Raw genomic sequence first — 19,686 nt, forward strand, 5'->3', positions numbered from 1 at the left:
ATATTGGCCCAGGACACCGGGGATAACGCCCCTACTCTTCTTCGAAATAACGGCCATGGGATCTTTAACATCCACCCGAGAGGGGGCAGAGGGGGCCTCGGTTTAACATCTCATCCGAAAGATGTTGTTTTACCGAGACACCCGGTGCGGTGAGGTCGGTGGTGTGAGCGCTGGTTAGAGGTGGTGCAGGTGGTGCGATTGGCCTCGGAGCCGCTTGGCAACGAGGACAAGGGGAAATAAGCAAATCAGCCAGGGATCCTGCCCAAGGTCACCTGCACGAACCACAGCCGAGAGACTGCCGTGTTCCTCGTGACACGGCCCCCCCAACCGCCTCCACCGATCGGCAAATATCCCATCAAGCCTCGCTGTCTAGGCCTGATCATTAATTGTTGGCGCCTTAGTGCTTCGGCAGCCCATGGAACCATTACACAGAATTAACAACAACTTGTATTTATATAGCGCCTTTAACGTAGTAAAATATCTCAAGGCACTGCACAGGAGTATTTTAAGACAAAGAATTTGACACCAAATCATATAAGGATAATTTAGGGCAGGTGACCAAAAGCTTGGTCAAAGAGGTAGGTTTTAAGGAGCGTCTTAAAGGAGGAGAGAGAGGTAGCGAGGGGGAGAGGTTTAGGCAGGGAATTCCAGAGCTTAGGGCCTCGGCAATAGAAGGCACGGCCACCAAAGGTTGAGTGATTATAATCAGGGATCCTCAGGAGGGCAGAATTAGAGGAGCGCAGGTATCTCTGGGGGGTTGTGGGGCTGGAGGAGGTTACAGAGATAGGAAGGGGCGAGGCCATGGAGGGATTTGAAAACAAGAATGAGAATTTTGAAATCGAGGTGCTGCTTAACCGGGAGCCAATGTAGGTCAGCGAGCACAGGGGTGATGGGCGAACGGGACTTGGTGTGAGTTAGGACACGGGCAGCCGAGTTTTGGGTGACCTCAAGTTTACATAGGGTAGAATGTGGGAGACCAGCCAGGAGTGTGTTGGAATAGTCAAGTCTAGAGGTAACAAAGGCATGGAGTCTACAGCCACAGCAAGAGGCCATCGGTCCAACTGGTCCATCCCGGTGTTTAGTCTCCACACGAGCCTCCTCCCACCTCACTTCATCTCAACCTATCAACATATCCTTCTATTCCCTTCTCCCTCGTGTGTTTATCTAGCTTCCCCTGAAATGCATCTATGCTATTTGCCTCAGCTACTCCATGTGGTAGCAAGTTCCACATTCTAGCCACTCTCTGGGTAAAGAAGTTGCTCCTGAATTCACAATTGGATTAATCAATGACTATGTTATATGTACGACCCCTAGTTTTTGGTCTCCCCCACAAGTAGAAACATCTTCTCTACGTCTACCCCATCGAGCCCTTTCACAATCTTAAAGACCTTTATTTAGGTCATCTCAACATTTTCTAGAGAAAAGAGCCCCAGCCTGTTCAGCCTTTCCTGATGCCCAGTGACGTAAGAAAACTACTCGGCACTTGGTCTAAGCGTTAAACAAAGCTTTAATCAACTGTTTTACAACATGGAGGTCCAGCTGTGTCCTTCACTAGTTCCTGTTAAGAATGTCCTGCGCAAGCTGGGCCTGTGCCCGAGTATTTATACTCTCCCTGGACAGCACCACCTGCAGGCTGCTCAATATTATTTCTTAAGTCTTTCTTTCATGAATGACTGATTCATGTCAACTATAACCTCTCAGTTCTGGGATCATTCTTGCTACGCCAGTTTGAGAGAGAGAGAAGTGGAAAGAAAAACAAAAAGCACAGCTCCATCAGGCAAAGTATTTGAGCTGAGCAAACAGAACCGATGCTTATAAGGTTTACAGAAACAGAAGAGCTTGGTGTGCAGTGGGTGTAGTTAAGAGGTCCATTTGGTAGTAATGAGCCTACTTGAAGCTCCATTTTAGCAACGTTTCGCTAACGGGAGTTCTACAAAAGGAGGCACGGAGAATATTCAGCCCATTTTATAAAAAGTGACCATTTGAGCTCTTGTTTGCAAATGAGTTTGGGAGGAATCCTCAATAACTGAAATCTGGTCCAATTTTATTTCAGTCGTGACCTTTCTCTGATTTGCTCCCGTAATGGGGGTTATTAGAGCGCGACTGTCTGATGTAGCTCGTATTGTGAATTCAAAGTCATAGCATGGCTAGAGGGCAGACAAGATTACCCGGTTTTTGCATTTATGGCCGTGAATGATTATCCAATTCGGGCAGAGTTGGAAGTTAGTAAAGCTAGAAAAGCTCATGAGGGAGAAGGGAATAGAAGGACACGCTGATAGGGTGAGCGAGGGGTGGGAGGAGGCTCGTGTGGAGCATCAACACCGGCACGGACCAGTTGGGCCGAATGGCCTGTTTCTGTACTGTAGATACTTCTTAATACTTTGTAATACAGGAAACTTTGGTTTATCCGGAGGTTGTATGTCCGGAAACCTCGATCTACCGGCAGAAATCAGGAGCCGTTTTGTTAGGTTTTTTATTCTTCTCGTGGCTTTTTTTTTTCCAACAGTCAGGCTCTGCAAAGTCTCTCTGAAGCTGTTGCTAAGCTACAGAGACGCTTCCAAGGTACGGGCCGACTGTTTAGAAGCTGTTGCTAAGCAACAGTGTTTGTTGTCAGATACGGAGATGAAAATCTCCGTATGCTTCAACATTAACGCTGGTATGTCCGGCAGTTTTGATAGATCGGCAACAGCTCGGTCCCATCGGTGCCGGATATAACAAAGTTTCCTGTAATTAGATGTTGTTGTCAAGCTAGGATTGAAATCTTCAGCACAAAAGCAAAATACCAGGGACGCTGGAAATCTGAAGTAAAAACAGAAAATGCTGGAAATACTCAGCAGGTCAGGCAGCCTCTGTAGAGAGAGAGAAAGAGAGTTAACGTTTCAGGTGGATGACCCTTCGTCAGAACTCTGAAGAGCGCTCTGACATATTATTGGCAGTCTAATAAACGTGGAATGCTTCAAACAGGTCAGGCTGACGTCGTTGGAGGGAATAATCCGAGCAAATATTTTCACTATCTTGAATTCTCTGGCAATGAGGGCACTTCTGTTTAATCCTGTACTTAAATAGGGCCTCATCAAGTCCCTCAGAAATGTACCCAAGTGCCCCACACACAGTGAGTCACGTCCACCGGAGAGGTCAGACGGTGCCTCCGTTTAACGTCTCATCATCAACAACAACTTGCATTTATACCAATGCGCCCTCTTATTTTTTTGTTGCTGCGCAGGCCCTTTAACTGGCTGCGTGGCCCATTCAAATTTTCACGCATGCGCGGTTCACAGAATCATGGAAAGTTACAGCACGGAAGGAGGCCATTTCGGCCCATCCTGTCTGCGCCGGCCAACAAAGAGCTATCCGGCTTAATCCCACTTCCCAGCTCTTGGTCCGTAGCCCTGCAAGTTAGAGTATCCCAAGGGCACATCCAAGTACTTTTTAAATGTGGTTCGGGTTCCTGCCTCTACCACCCTTTCAGGCAGTGAGTTCCAGACCACCACAACCCTCTGGGTGAAGAAATTTCCCCTCAAATCCCCTCTAAACCTTCCACCAATTACTTTAAATCTGTGCCCCCTGGTTTTTGACCCCTCTGCTAAGGGAAATAGGTCCTTTCTATCCACTCTATCGAGGCCCCTCATAATTTTATACACCTCAATAAGGTCTCCCCTCAGCCTCCTCTGTTCCAAGGAAAACAAACCCAGCCTATCCAGTCTTTCCTAATAGCTAAGATTCTCTACTCCCGGCAACATCCTTGTAAATCTCCTCTGTACCCTCTCTAGTGCATGTAATGATCAATAACATGTCATTCTAGAGTGGTACACTAGATGGAGCCGTAGAGCTGTATTGCTGTATATTTAGTTGTATGTGTTTAAGACTACACTACCCAGGATGCACTAGGCTACCCAGAAAGCAGTAGTCAAGATGGCTGCCTGCACACAGAAGTACACATGCTGAATCTCGACAGATGCTGTACCTAGAGAACGTGTACTGAATAAATGACTAGCTAGAAGCTAGCTGTTCATAATAAGAATGTCTAGTTATTAATGAACATAACAGTGCAATCACATCTTTCCTGTAATGTGGTGACCAGAACTGCACGCAGTACTCTAGCTGGTGTTTTATACAGTTGTATTCGGTTATTCCCATTGAAAAGCTGGTGAGCGGCCTGCGCGGGACCTCCACACCGCTGCGCGGCTTAACAGGAACATTGATTTATACAGCGCCTTTTAACATTGTAAAATGTCCCAAGGCGCTTCACAGGAACACCATCAAACAAATGCCGACACCAAGCCACATAGGCAGATATTCGGACAGGCTTGTTCAAAGAGGTGGGTTTTAAGGAGCACAGAGAGGTGGAGAGGCAGAGAGGTTTAGGGAGGGAATTCCAGAGCTATGGGGCTTGGCAGCTGAAGGCACGGCCGCCAATGGTGGAGCGATGAAAATCGGGGATGCGCAAAAGGCCATAATTGGAGGAGCGCAGAGATCACGGAGGGTTGTAGGGCTGGAGGAGGTTACAGGGATAGGGATTGGGATAGATTGACGGCTATGAGGAGAGATTGAGTAGAATGGGCCGATACTCTCTGGAGTTTAGAAGAATGATAGGTGATCTCATTGAAATGTATAAGATTCTGAGAGGGCTTGACAGGGTAGATGCCGAGAGGCTGATTCCCCTGGCTGGAGAGTCTAGAACCAGGGGTCACAGTCTCAGAATAAGGGGTCGGCTATTTAGGACTGAGATAAGGAGAAATTTCTTCATTCGGAGGGTTGTGAATCTTTGGAATTCTCTACCTCAGGAGGGCTGTGGATGCTCAGTCACTGAGAATATTGAAAACTGAGATAAGATAGATTTTTGGGCACTAAGGGATTCAAGGGATATGGGGATCGGGCGGGAAAGTGGAGTTGAGGTCGAAGATCAGCCATGATCTTATTGAATAGCGGAGTAAACTCGAGGGGCCGTATGGCCGACTCCTGCTCCTAATTCTTATGTTCTTATGTTCCCTGGGTTTGTATATGGCGCCTTAAACAGAGTCAACATCTCAACAGGAATAACGCACAATAAAGAGAGGCTTGCATTTATATAGCGCCTTTCACGACCTCAGGACATCTCAAAGCGCTTTACATCCAATGAAGTTGCTTATCTGAAGTGTAGTCGCTGTTGTAATGTAGGAAACGCAGCAGCCAATTTGCACACAGCAAGCTCCCACAAACAGTAATGTGATAATGACCAGATAATCTGGTGTTAGTGACCAGCGGGAGCAGCGAGGAGGAGCTCGGGAGAAAACCCGGCGACCAGCGAGGCCCGAGACCAGTCGGGAGCAGTGTGGTGAGACCGGTATAAAAACCGGAGAGAGGTGAGGCCCGAGACCAGTCGGGACCAGCGGGAGCAGCGAGGAGGAGCTCGGGAGAAAACCCGGCGACCAGCGAGGCCCGAGACCAGTCGGGAGCAGTGTGGTGAGACCGGTATAAAAACCGGAGAGAGGCGAGGCCCGAGACCAGTCGGGACCAGCGGGAGCAGCGAGGAGGAGCTCGGGAGAAAACCCGGCGACCAGCGAGGCCCGAGACCAGTCGGGAGCAGCGTGGTGAGACCGGTATAAAAACCGGAGAGAGGCGAGGCCCGAGACCAGTCGGGACCAGCGGGAGCAGCGAGGAGGAGCTCGGGAGAAAACCCGGCGACCAGCGAGGCCCGAGACCAGTCGGGAGCAGTGTGGTGAGACCGGTATAAAAACCGGCGAGAGGCGAGGCCCGAGACCAGTCGGGACCAGCGGGAGCAGTGAGGAGGAGCTCGGGAGAAAACCCGGCGACCAGCGAGGCCCGAGACCAGTCGGGAGCAGTGTGGTGAGACCGGTATAAAAACCGGAGAGAGGCGAGGCCCGAGACCAGTCGGGACCAGCGGGAGCAGCGAGGAGGAGCTCGGGAGAAAACCCGGCGACCAGCGAGGCCCGAGACCAGTCGGGAGCAGTGTGGTGAGACCGGTATAAAAACCGGAGAGAGGCGAGGCCCGAGACCAGTCGGGAGCAGTGTGGTGAGACCGGTATAAAAACCGGAGAGAGGCGAGGCCCGAAACCAGTCGGGACCAGCGGGAGCAGCGAGGAGGAGCTCGGGAGAAAACCCGGCGACCAGCGAGGCCCGAGACCAGTCGGGAGCAGTGTGGTGAGACCGGTATAAAAACCGGAGAGAGGCGAGGCCCGAGACCAGTCGGGAGCAGTGTGGTGAGACCGGTATAAAAACCGGAGAGAGGCGAGGCCCGAGACCAGTCGGGACCAGCGGGAGCAGCGAGGAGGAGCTCGGGAGAAAACCCGGCGACCAGCGAGGCCCGAGACCAGTCGGGAGCAGTGTGGTGAGACCGGTATAAAAACCGGAGAGAGGCGAGGCCCGAGACCAGTCGGGAGCAGTGTGGTGAGACCGGTATAAAAACCGGAGAGAGGCGAGGCCCGAGACCAGTCGGGACCAGCGGGAGCAGCGAGGAGGAGCTCAGGAGAAAACCCGGCGACCAGCGAGGCCCGAGACCAGTCGGGAGCAGTGTGGTGAGACCGGTATAAAAAGCGGAGAGAGGCGAGGCCCGAGACCAGTCGGGAGCAGTGTGGTGAGACCGGTATAAAAACCGGAGAGAGGCGAGGCCCGAGACCAGTCGGGACCAGCGGGAGCAGCGAGGAGGAGCTCGGGAGAAAACCCGGCGACCAGCGAGGCCCGAGACCAGTCGGGAGCAGTGTGGTGAGACCGGTATAAAAAGCGGAGAGAGGCGAGGCCCGAGACCAGTCGGGAGCAGTGTGGTGAGACCGGTATAAAAACCGGAGAGAGGCGAGGCCCGAGACCAGTCGGGACCAGCGGGAGCAGCGAGGAGGAGCTCGGGAGAAAACCCGGCGACCAGCGAGGCCCGAGACCAGTCGGGAGCAGTGTGGTGAGACCGGTATAAAAAGCGGAGAGAGGCGAGGCCCGAGACCAGTCGGGAGCAGTGTGGTGAGACCGGTATAAAAAGCGGAGAGAGGCGAGGCCCGAGACCAGTCGGGAGCAGTGTGGTGAGACCGGTATAAAAACCGGAGAGAGGCGAGGCGTACCAACTCAGCAGCGGGGAGAGAGGTAAAAAGTAATCAGTGTGTGACGTCACCAGGGAGCAGGTAGGTGATTGGTTGGTGAGTATTTCTCTTTTTTCAATACAAGCTTGAATTCTGTGGTGTTAAATTTCTGTGGTGTAGTGGGGATAGTTGGTAAATAAAGCGCCCTAGAGCATACCTGTAACTGGGGTATTGAATAAATTTTTAAAGAAATTAAAGGGGTAAGTCATGGCAGGAGAGTTCAGACCCGTGCTCTGCTCCTCCCGCTCTATGTGGGAAGTCAGGGATGCTGCCAGTGTCCCTGATGACCATGTGTGCAGGAAATGCATCCAGCTGCAGCTACTTGTAGACCGCATTGCGGCGCTCGAGCTGCGGGTGGATGAATTTTGGAGCATGCGCGATGCTGAAAGGCTCGTGGATAACACGTTTAGCGAGTTGTGCACGCCTCAGGGTAGGGCAGCACAGGGGGTGACCATCAGGCGGAGCAACAAAGGCAGGCAGGTAGTGCAGGGAACCCCTGCGGACATCCCCCTTTCAAACAAGTATACCGCTTTGGATACTGTTGAGGGGGATGACTCACCAGGGGAAGGCAGCAGCGGCCAACTTCCTGGCACTGGGGGTGCTCCTGCTGCCCAGGAAGGGGGGAAAAAGAGTGGGAGAGCAATAGTGGTAGGGGATTCTATAGTAAGGGGAACAGATAGGCGTTTCTGTGGCCGTAGACGTGAATCCAGGATGGTTTGTTGCCTCCCTGGTGCCAGGGTCAAGGATGTCACTGAGCGGCTGCAGGGCATTCTGGAGGGGGAGGGAGAACAGCCAGTGGTCGTGGTCCACATTGGTACCAACGACATAGGTAAAAAGAGGGATGAGGTCCTGCAGCAAGAATTTAGGGAGCTAGGTGAAGGATTAAGGAGCAGGATCTCAAAGGTTGTAATCTCTGGATTACTCCCGGTGCCACGTGCTAGTAAGTATAGGAATAGGAAGATAGAACAGATGAATGCGTGGCTAAAGGGATGGTGCAAGGGGGAGGGCTTTAGTTTCCTGGATCACTGGGTCTGCTTCTGGGAAAGGTGGGACTTGTACAAGTCAGACGGTTTACACCTGAACCAGGGGGGAACCAATATCCTTGCGGGGAGGTTTGCTAGCACTGCTGGGGAGGGTTTAAACTAACTTGGCAGGGGGTTGGGGTACAGAGTGGAGCTATAGTAGGGGGTGATTTACGGCCAAATACAGAGGGAAAAACAAGTCAGCTGGGAAGGCAGAGCAAATATGTGAAGGCAAAAGAGAATATGGCAGGGCTGGAAGGCATTTATCTTAATGCAAGGAGTCTTGCAAATAAGGTGGATGAACTGAAGTTGTTGTTGAACACATGGGAGTACGATATTGTTGCTATCACGGAGACATGGTTGAGGGAGGGTCAGGACTGGCAGCTCAATATTCCGGGGTACAGAATCTTCAGGCGAGACAGAGGGGGGTGTAAAAGGGGAGGGGGTGTTGCAATATTAATTAAGGAGTCAATTACTGCTGTAAGGAGGGATGATATATTAGCGGGTTCCTCTAATGAGGCCATATGGGTAGAACTTAAAAACAAAAAGGGGGCAAGCACTTTGCTGGGAGTGTACTATAGGCCCCCAAACAGTCAAGGGGAGATAGAGGAACAGATATGTAGGCAAATCTCCGAGAAGTGCGAAAATAATAGGGTAATAATAGTGGGGGATTTCAACTTCCCCAATATAAATTGGGACAGTCAGAGTGTGAAAGGCTTAGAGGGTGCAGAATTCTTAAAGTGCATCCAGGAGAGCTTTTTGAGCCAACATGTAGAAAGTCCTACAAGAGAGGGGGCGGTACTGGACCTAATTCTGGGGAATGTAGCCGGGCAAGTGGTGGAAGTGTCAGTAGGAGAGCATTTTGGCGACAGTGACCATAATTCGGTGAGATTTAAGGTGGTCATGGAAAAAGACAAAGACGGCCCGGAAATAAGGGTTCTAAATTGGAGGAAGGCCGGTTTTAATATGATAAGGCAGGATCTGGCCAAAGTGGACTGGGAGCAGCTGCTTATAGGAAAATCCACATCAAAACAGTGGGAGACTTTCAGAAGGGAAATAGAGAGAGTACAACGCCAACATGTTCCTGTAAAGGTCAAGGGTGGGACCAACAAGCAAAGGGAACCTTGGATGACAAGGGATATACAAAAATGCATTAGAAATAAGAGGGGGGCTTTTGGCAGTTACAAAAGACTAAAGACAGAAGAAGCCCTAGAGGAGTATAAAAAGTGCAGGGGCATACTTAAAAAAGAAATTAGGAGGGCGAGGAGGGGCCATGAAATAACACTGGCGAGCAAAATAAAGGAAAATCCTAAGATGTTTTATAAGTATATTAAGGGCAAGAGGATAACCAGGGAAAGGGTAGGGCCCATTAGGGACCAAAGTGGCAATCTGTGTGTAGAGCCAGAGGATGTAGGCGGGGTTTTAAATGAATTTTTTGCATCTGTGTTCACTATGGAGAAAGACGATGCAGACATAGAAATCGGGCAAGGGGACTGTGACATACTTGAACATATTAGCATCGAGAGGGAGGAGGTGCTAGCGGTTTTAGCGGGCCAAAAAGTGGATAAATCCCCAGGCCCGGACGAGATGTATCCCAGGCTGCTGTGGGAGGCAAGGGAGGAGATTGCAGGGGCTCTGACACTAATTTTCAGAACCTCTCTGGCCACAGGGGATGTACCAGAGGACTGGAGAACAGCTAACGTAGTACCATTATTCAAGAAGGGTAACAGGGATAAACCAGGGAATTACAGGCCAGTGAGTCTAACATCTGTGGTGGGGAAATTATTGGAAAAAATTCTGAGGGACAAAATTAATCTCCACTTGGAGAGGCAAGGATTAATCGGGGATAGTCAGCATGGCTTTGTTAAGGGTAAATCATGTCTAACAAATCTGATCGAATTTTTCGAGGGGGTGACTAGTGGGGTGGATGAGGGAAATGCTGTGGATGTGGTGTACATGGACTTCAGTAAAGCTTTTGACAAAGTCCCGCATAGGAGACTGGTCAAGAAGGTAAGAGCCCATGGGATCCAGGGTGCCTTGGCGCGTTGGATCCTAAACTGGCTGAGTGGCAGGAGGCAGAGGGTGATGGTCGAAGGTTGCTTTTGTGACTGGAAGCCTGTGTCCAGTGGGGTACCTCAGGGATCGGTGCTGGGTCCCTTATTGTTTGTGATCTACATAAATGATTTGGATGAAAATGTAAAAGGTATGATCAGTAAGTTCGCAGATGACACGAAAATTGGTGGGGTGGTAAATTGCGAGGAGGAAAGCCTCTGGCTACAGGACGATATAAACGGGTTGGTCAGATGGGCGGAAAAGTGGCAAATGGAATTTAACCCTGAAAAGTGCGAGGTGATGCATTTTGGATGGACAAATAAGGCAAGGGAATACACAATGAGTGGTAGGACCCTAGGAAGTACAGAGGGTCAGAGGGACCTTGGTGTACATGTACATAGATCCCTGAAGGCAGCGGAGCAGGTAGATAAGGTGGTTAAAAAGGCATATGGGATACTTGCCTTCATTAGCCGAGGCATAGAATATAAGAGCAGGGAGGTTATGATGGAGCTGTACAAAACGCTGGTGAGGCCACAGCTGGAGTACTGTGTGCAGTTCTGGTCGCCTCACTATAGGAAGGATGTGATTGCTTTGGAGAGGGTGCAGAGAAGATTCACCAGGATGTTACCTGGGATGGAGCGCCTCAGCTATGAAGAGAGGCTGGACAGGCTGGAGTTGTTTTCCTTGGAGCAGAGAAGGCTGAGGGGGGACCTGATTGAGGTGTACAAAATAATGAGGGGCATAGATAGGGTAGATAAAGAGGAACTTTTCCCCTTAGTGGGGGGGTCAATAACAAGGGGGCATAGATTCAGGGTAAGGGGCAGGAGATTTAGAGGGGATTTGAGGAGGAACTTTTTCACCCAGAGGGTGGTTGGAATGTGGAACTCAATGCCTAAAAGGGTGGTGGAGGCAGGAACCCTCACAACATTCAAGAAGCATTTGGATGAGCACTTGAAATGCCATTGCATACAAGGCTATGGACCAAATGCTGGAAAATGGGATTAGACTGGACAGGGATGGATGGGCGGCGCAGACACGATGGGCCGAAGGGCCTCTTTCTGTGCTGTAAAACTCTATGACTCTATGATAGTTGAGTGATAAAGGTGTGGCCAGGACACCGGGGATAACTCCCCTGCTCTTTTTCAAACAGTTCTTGGAATCTTTTACGTCCACCTTGGTTGAACGGCACTCCCTCGTTACTGCACTGCAGTGTCAGCCTAGATTTTTGTGCTCAAGTCTCTGGAATGGGACTTGAACCCACAGCCTTCTGCCTCAGAGGCTTGTGTCCCACTACTGAGTCATGGCTGACACCAATAAGTAGTGTCGGGAGAGGTGACCAAAGTCAACAGTCAAAGAGGGAGGTTCTGAGGAAGGTTTTGAAGCTGGGGAAAAGATAGCAAGACACCGGGGAAGGAATTCCAGAGAGCACAGTCAAGATGGCTACCACTAATGGTCACCTGGACGGGTGGCCGGGGTGGGGGGTGGGGGGGTCGGGGACGCAGGAAGGATGCACAAGAGGCCAGAGCTGAAAGAGTAAAAGGAATGGGCTAGAATATAGGGCCGGAGGACGTCGCAGTGATAAGGTGGGGAGGGATTTGCAATGAGCACGGGCCTCTGCTGAGAAATTGGAGAGCGGTTCGCTGCTAGGCAACTTAATCCCAGAGGACACCGGTCGGCGCCTTCAGGAAGGAGGGGAGAAAATAAAATACGGGAAAGAAAAGAGGGGAAATAGAAAGTCAGAAAAGTCTGTGTCTATCAGGAATAGGTTCTCTACGGAGTGAGCTATTGTGATAAACTTAGACACTCTAATTATCACAGACTTGTTTTCAGACAAGATTATTGGAGTGGGAGTTCAGGGAGCAGGGAAGCTGCTGTTAAGAGCTACAGTACTTTAATGCTAGACAAGGCAGCGTCTCATTATGTTCCAGAGCTATAAAGCCCTGATGGGAAAATTAATATCCAGTTCAGTGACGCAATATGCTATCTTCGGGCTCATGATCAGCCCCTCAGTTCCGTTTCCCAAAAAAGTATCTCTCCCTCCTCTCATCCACCATTTTGCTTTCCCTTTGCTTAAAACGACGGCTCCTTGCTGGGACACGGTTCCGGGTTGCGAGCCTGGATGGTGAGCGCCTGCAGGCTGTTTGGCAACAGGGGCCGTCGCCAGACAGCAGATCTCGGAGTGGCCAGTTCTCGCCTCCCCTCCCCTGGTCCTCCCAAACCTATTTAATTGGATTATCAAGGAGGAGGGATCTAGCCCAGTATTTTGACAAAATTCTTGAGAACCTATTTTAATGAAGTCATTCTACTCCCATCACAAGAATCAGTACAGATGAATTGAGGCTTTTTTGGTCCTTAACTAGCTCATCCTTCCCTGCAAGCTTTCATCCTACCACCCTCCCCAAGCATAGCATCTTACTGCCTCGCCAGTGACCTTTTCTGACCCATAAGTCCACAAGACACGGGAGCGCTCCACGAGATGCCACCTTGACATGTAACGGCTCAGGACTCAGATAAGACTTGCTTACTTATGGTGGGTTATCACCACAGGTGGGACCTTTGGGAGTGGGGGGCTGTTTCCACCCCTCCCAATTATGTCTAAGGAGGTTTGTCAGCCGTGGCTCAGTAGGTGGCACCCTCGCCTCGGAGTCAGAAGGTTGTGGGTTCAAGTCCCACTCCAGTGACTTGAGCACAAAATCTAGGCTGACACTCCAGCGCAGTGCTGAGGGAGTGCCGCACTGTCGGAGGTGCCGTCTTTCGGATGAGACGTTAAGCCGAGGCCCCATCTGCTCTCTCAGGCGGACGTTAAAGATCCCATGGCCACTATTCCGAAGAAGAGATGGGGAGTTATCCCTGGTATCCTTGGCCAATATTTATCCCTCAATTAACATCACTTATTAAAAAAAAAGAGATTACCTGGTCATTATCACATTGCTTTGTGGGAGCTTGCTGTGCGCAAATTGGCTGCTGCGTTTCCTACATTACAACAAGTGGCGACACTTCAAAAAGTACCTCATTGGCTGTAAAGTGCTTTGGGGCGTCCTGAGGTCGTGAAGCGCGTTACATAAATGCGAGCCTTTCTTTTCTTTCTTTAAAGAACTGGTGCTAATCTGAGCTGAAATCACAACAGAAAACGCTGGAAAAACTCAGCAGGCCAGGGCAGCATCCGTGGAGAGAGAAACGGAATCAACGTTTCAGGTCAAAGACCCTTCGTCAGAACTGGAAAAAAAGCAGGAAGAGGGATAGATTTTAAAGCAAGTGGGGGCTGGGAAAAGGGGGAGGGGATGAAAGAACAACAGGGAAGGTCAGTGATAGGATAGAAAGCAGGAGAGATTAAGAGACATTGAGAGACGATCGAAAAAGGTAGACACAGGCAGACCCGGCTACCAAGAGAGGACAGGATATGCTCTCACTGCAGTCAGGGAGTGGTGGAGATAGAGATGCACTTCCTCACAGCTTGTAGAAAATATCAGGGTATAAGGGAGAATTTCTACCCAAAATTCACAAAAATATGCCCGGAATTCAGAAATTTGAATGACGACCAAAAACTCCCATACCTACTAGGGGAAGAGAGAAATTGTGTAACCTTAGCGGCACACTATGTTACAGCTTGCCATAAACAGAGGGACAACCACTAAATATAGGAAAAGAGTATATACAAATTATATGAATGTATATTTATACACTCAGGGATATTTCTGTTTATACACTGTATGGATAGATCTGTATTTATGTGTTCAACCATGAATGTTTTTCGATGCTTTGGCAACATAAGATGTACCTTGTCATCATGCCAATAAAGCGATTTGAATTGAATTGAATTGAATTGAAATTGACATTCAAGGAACAAAGGATGGCTCTGGATGAAGTGTGAGTTGCGCTGGCAGAATGAAGGGCAGCTGCCTTGTGGGAGGGAAGAAAAAAGCCCAGACGAAAGTGTGGATTAAAAAAGAGAGAATATATATATGTGATAGGGGCCGAGGTTATGATCTGAAATTGTTGAACTCTATGATGAGTCCAGAGGGCGGTAGAGCTGAGTTTAGGCATGTGCTGGGAGCAATGTTCCCTTTATGTTGCGCGGCCCTTCAGCGATCTGCAGGTCCCGCGCAGCCGCCTCAACGGCATTCTAAATGGCAAAAAAAAACAAATTAATTAGCGGGAACATTGGCTGGGAACACTCAAATCTCCTGGGTCAACTCATTTGCGTTATTATTCACCGTTCCAGGTGCAGAACAGGGCAAGTGTAAAAGTACGCCTCTCGTGGTGGGAGCAAGAATTGCACGCGAGTGAAATTTAAACAGATGGCGATAATTAAAGGGGAATGTCACACTGGGGGGTCGGGGCGGGGGTGGTGGTGGAATGAAACAAAGAATTCTGAAAGCATTCAGCAGGAATCAAAAGGCATCTCAAACTACAGGCAGTCTTTGCAGTTTCTCCGGGGCCTCGGACAGGGGAATTCCCACAGGGAGAGTCCCCGATGACGGTAGAGGTGTTGTGGAGAACAAATTCCCAACAACCGGCACAAAGGCTCCTGACAACCAGGAGAAAAACCAACAAAATACCAGGTCAGAAATGGCCAAACATTGGCCCTTTAAGTAGACTTGCTTACGCTGCTCAAGGTCAAGCAATCCCCTCCCTTCCCCCACCTCCGACACCCAACTGCAACGGGCTCTCATTATATTCCACACCCAACTGAGAGGGCAGACGGGACCTCGGTTCAACGTCGCATCTGAAGGACCGCACCTCCGACAGTGCGGCACTCCCTCAGCACAGCACTGGAGTGCCGCAATGTTGCGTAAACGAGCCAGTCAAAATACCCGTGTGAGCGGTAACCAGTCAGGTACTGCAACAAATCTCGCACTCCCCTTGTAATCTTTCGTCGGCGCCGTGTACCAGGCACGACATTCGGGCTGTGTGCAAGGGTGGCAGGCGGGTTCCGTGACCCTGGCTCGGTATTTGTAGGCACAGTCACAGCAAACTGTACCCGCGATTCGCTTCCTCGGTACTCGTAGAATCGTAGAAATTTACGGCACAGAAGGAGACCATTCAGGCCCATCTTGTCCGCGCCTGCCGACAAAGAGCTATCCACCCTAATCCCACTTTCCAGCTCTTGGTCCGTAGCCCTGTAGGTTACGGCACTTCAAGTGCACATCCAAGTACGGGATGTGACAAGTGGTGCTGTCCAGGGTTCCTGCACTGGGGCCTCGGCTTTTCACCATATATATATATCGATGACTTGGATGAAGGAATAGAGTTGTATGTCCAAGTTTGCAGGTGACACTGAGTTAGGGGGCACAGTAAGCTGTGAAGATGGGAGCAGGAAGTTACAAAGGGACAAAACTGGGGCAAATGGGGGAAGTGTGAGCTCATCCACTTTGGATCCGAGAAAGACAAATTGGAATATTTTGTTCATCGTGGTGAGAATCATAGAATCATAGAAATTTACGGCACAGAAGGAGGCCATTCGGCCCATCTTGTCCGTGCCGGCCGACAAAGAGCTATCCAGCCTAATCCCACTTTCCAGCTCCTGGTCCGTAGCCCTGTAGGTTACGGCACTTCAAGTGCATATCCAAGCGCTTTTTAAATGGGTTTCTGCCTCTACCACGCTTTCAGGCAGTGAGTTCCAGACCCCCACCACCCTCTGGGTGAAAAAAATTCTCCTCAACTCCCCTCTAATCCTTCTATCAATTACTTTAAATCTATGCCCCCTGGTTATTGACCTCTCTGCTAAGGGAAATAGGTCCTTCCTAAAGTATTGGCACTGGGAGCGTCAACCTGGATTACAGGCTCAGGTCCCTGAAGTGGGGCTCGAACCCACGACCTTCTGACTCGGAGGCGAGCGAGCAACCCACTGAGCCATGGCCAGACACTGCAGTTGGGCCAGGAAGCACCGAATCGAGTTCCAACGCGCTTCCTTTGTCAAATCCGAGGGCTGAAATTTTCCACACACTCAGTCTTAATTTCGTTTCGTTGTGCCAATCTTACCCCTGTGTTTTTTGATGCCAGTCATCATGGATCAAGTTGGACGTGTGGATCACGATTCGAAAACCTTCTTCGTACAAAAGTAACATCATTTTCCTGCAGAGGAGAGAGTTGAGTAGAGAACAATTACTGCGTTGAGATAAAGTGACCGTGTTACTTTCTGTTCGGTTAACAGTCAGAGTTAGCTGAGGGGTGACCTGATAGAGGCCTGTAAAATTATAAAGTGGTTCGATAGGGTAGACATAGAGAAGGTGTTTCCAGTCAGTCATTCAGTTCCATTCGTAACTCCTCAGATAACGAAGCAGTCCGTGCCCAACCTGGACGACATTCATGCTTGGGCTGAAAAGTGGCAGGTAGCATTCGCGCCACACAAGTGCCAGGCAATGACTATCTCCAACAAGAGAGAGTCTAAGCACCGCCCCTGGACATTCAACAGTATTACCATCACCGAATCCCCCACCATCAACATCCTGGGGGTCACCATTGACCAGAAACTTAACTGGGCCAGCCACATAAATACGGTGGCTACAAGAGCAAGTCAGAGACTGGGTATTTTGCGACAAGATTCACACCTCCTGACTTCCCAGAGCCTTTACACCATCTACAAGGCACAAGTCAGGAGTGTGATGGAATACTCTCCACTTGCCTGGATGAGTGCAGCTCCAACAACACTCAAGAAGCTCGACACCATCCAGGACAAAGCAGCCTGCTTGATTGGCACCCCATCCACCACCTTAAACATTCACTCCCTCCACCACCGGCGTACCATGGCTGCAGTGTGTACCATCTACAAGATGCACTGCAGTAAGTCACCAAGGCTTCTTCGACAGCACCTCCCAAACCCACGACCTCTACCACCTAGAAGGACAAGGGCAGCAGGCGCATGGGAACACCACCACCTCCAAGTTCCCCACCAAGTCACACACCATCCTGACTTAGAAGTATATCGCTGTTCCTTCATCGTCGCTGGGTCAACATCCTGAAACTCCCTCCCTAACAGCACTGTGGGAGTACCTTCACCACACGAACTGCAGCGGTTCAAGAAAGCGGCTCACCACCACCTTCTCAAGGGCAACTAGGGATGGGCAATAAATTCCGGCCTTGCCAGCAGCGCCCACATCCCAGAAATGAATTTTTAAAAACTTGTGGGGGAGTCCAAAACTAGGGAACATAAATATAAGATAGTCACTAATAAATCCAATAGGGAATTCAGGAGAAACGTCTTTACCCAGAGAGTGGTGAGAATGTGGAACTCGCTGACACAGGGAGTTGCATAGATGCATTTAAGGTGCATTTAAGATGAAGTTAGATACGTACACAAGGGAGAAAGGAGTAGCAGGACAGGCTAACAGAGTTAGATGAAGAAGGGTGGGAGGAGGCTCGTGCGCAGCATAAACACTAGCACGGACCACTTGGGCCGACTGGCCTGTTTCTGTGCTGTAAATTCTATGTTAATGATGAGGGACTCACAGGAGCAATACATTCGACAGTAAAGCCAGTTGCTCCAGATAGCTCACTATAGCAAGCCCTGTAATTGCTTTTTGAGATTTCTCACACAGTTCAGATTAACCAAACTGATCTCTGCATTCTGAACGTGTCTTCATCAAGTTAGAAAGGGACCACTTAGAATTTTAAATGAGTCTAGAGATTACACTGCACCATCCTCGCCTGCCAATGCTTACTGCTCTCATAGGAAGTTAGGCAGTCTGTTATTTCAATAGAGCCATTAGCTACTCAATGGATCAATAACTGCGTTAAGCCGGGAAAATAACGGCATGTAACCTGCATCTTACACTGCCTTTCGCATACCAAAATATCCCTAGCCTTTTACAGTGGGATCATTAACAAAACATTCACTCCCTCCACCACCGGCGTACCGTGGCTGCAGTGTGTACCATCTACAAGATGCACTGCAGCAACTCGCCAAGGCTTCTTCGGCAGCACCTCCCAAACCCACAACCTCTTCCACCTAGAAGGACAAGGGCAGCAGGCACATGGGAACACCACCACCTCCAAGTTCCCCTCCAAGTCACACACCATCCTGACTTGGAAATATATCGCCGATCCTTCATCATCGCTGGGTCAAAATCCTGGAACTCCCTCCCTAACAGCACTGTGGGAGCACCTTCACCACACGGACTGCAGTGGTTCAAGAAGGCAGCTCACCACCACCTTCTCAAGGGCAACTAGGGATGGGCAATAAATGCCGGCCTTGCTAGCATCACACTGGCTGCATCGTAACTGGGACTGAATCTAACTGAAACTTTTATTTTCAAACAACGTTAGCGAGCAGACAACTGTTCCTAAGATTAAAAGAGTAATCAATATTTGGATGCCAGTGAGCAAAACCTTTCCACGGCCAGTGAGCAGTGCAGAGCAGGCAGTATAACTCTGTCGTACCTGTTCACCATTGCTCTACTGACACTCCAGTGCTGCACTGTCAGAGGTGCCGCCTTTCGGATGAGACATTAAACATCTGCGCTCTCAGGTGGACGTAAAAGATCCCGGAGCACTATTCTGAAGAGGAGCAGGGGAGTTATCCCTGGTGTCCTGGCCAATATTATTATTCAACCAACGTCACTCAAACAGATGATCCAGTCATCATCTCATTGCTGTTTGTGGGATCTTGCTGCGCCCAAATTGGCTGCCGCATTTCCCTACATTACAACAGTGACTGCAATTCAAAAGTGATTGAATTAAAATGTATAAAATTCTTACCGGGCTTGACAGGGTAGATGCAGAGAGGCTGTTTCCCCTGGCTGGGGAGTCTAGAACCAGGGGTCACAGTCTCAGAATAAGGGGTCGGCCATTTAGGACTGAGATGAGGAGAAATTTCTTCACTCAGAGGGTGGTGAATCTTTGGAATTCTCTGCCCCAGAGGGCTGTGGAGGCTCAGTCGTTGAGCATATTTAAGACAGAGATCGATAGATTTTTGAATATTAAGGGAATCAAGGGATATGGGGATAGTGCAGGAAAGTGAAGATGAGGTCGAAGATCAGCCATGATCTTATTGAATGGGCGGAGCAGGCTCGAGGGGCCGAATGGCCAACTCCTGCTCCTATTTCTTATATTCTTATGTTACTCCATCGGCTGTAAAGTGCTTTGGGATGGCCTGAGGTTTGGAAAGGCACGGTATAAATTCAAGTTCTTTCTAGCTTTCCTTTTAAAGCCATTGCCAGTGTGTGAAATGTAACAGTGCCTCTGCAGTCAGCACCTTCACAAGCAAATGAATCCTGCTCTCACTGGCAGCCACTTTCCCTGGTCCGACTACTTCCGGCATGCTGTGCTTTAAGACAGAGAGAGTGCCAACGCCAGAGACCCATTCCCCCACTGCACCCCCCCACCCCCCGCCCCCGTGATGTAGAACTCCCAATCTTCACAGACTGTCGGTGGAAACCGCTTTGAGTGACTGCGGGGCAAATAAAATACAGACTGCCTCCTCCACTTCACCCCCCGATCCAAAGTTAATACATTCATTGAAACTGGGGCCAAAAATGTACGCCAGCCTTTGCTTGGTAGCGTTCCACAGTTTCACGATCCTGAGAAAGAACAAATTGGTGTTTGATGGG

The 19,686-nt window shown here is 49.8% G+C and overlaps 1 protein-coding gene across 1 annotated transcript in view; it reads right to left on the reverse strand.

Annotated features, from left to right (window-relative positions):
- Positions 1 to 19,686, reverse strand: part of tdp1 (tyrosyl-DNA phosphodiesterase 1) — a 192,504-nt gene that overhangs the window by 139,852 nt on the left and 32,966 nt on the right. The window contains 1 exon segment of the mRNA XM_086002633.1: positions 16,121 to 16,213. Coding sequence (XP_085858759.1) covers positions 16,121 to 16,213 — 93 coding nt within the window.

This window comes from Somniosus microcephalus, chromosome 12, assembly GCF_052327205.1.
Source record: "Somniosus microcephalus isolate GS21.2 chromosome 12, FLI_Smic_1.0, whole genome shotgun sequence".
NCBI classification, from domain to species: domain Eukaryota; kingdom Metazoa; phylum Chordata; class Chondrichthyes; order Squaliformes; family Somniosidae; genus Somniosus; species Somniosus microcephalus.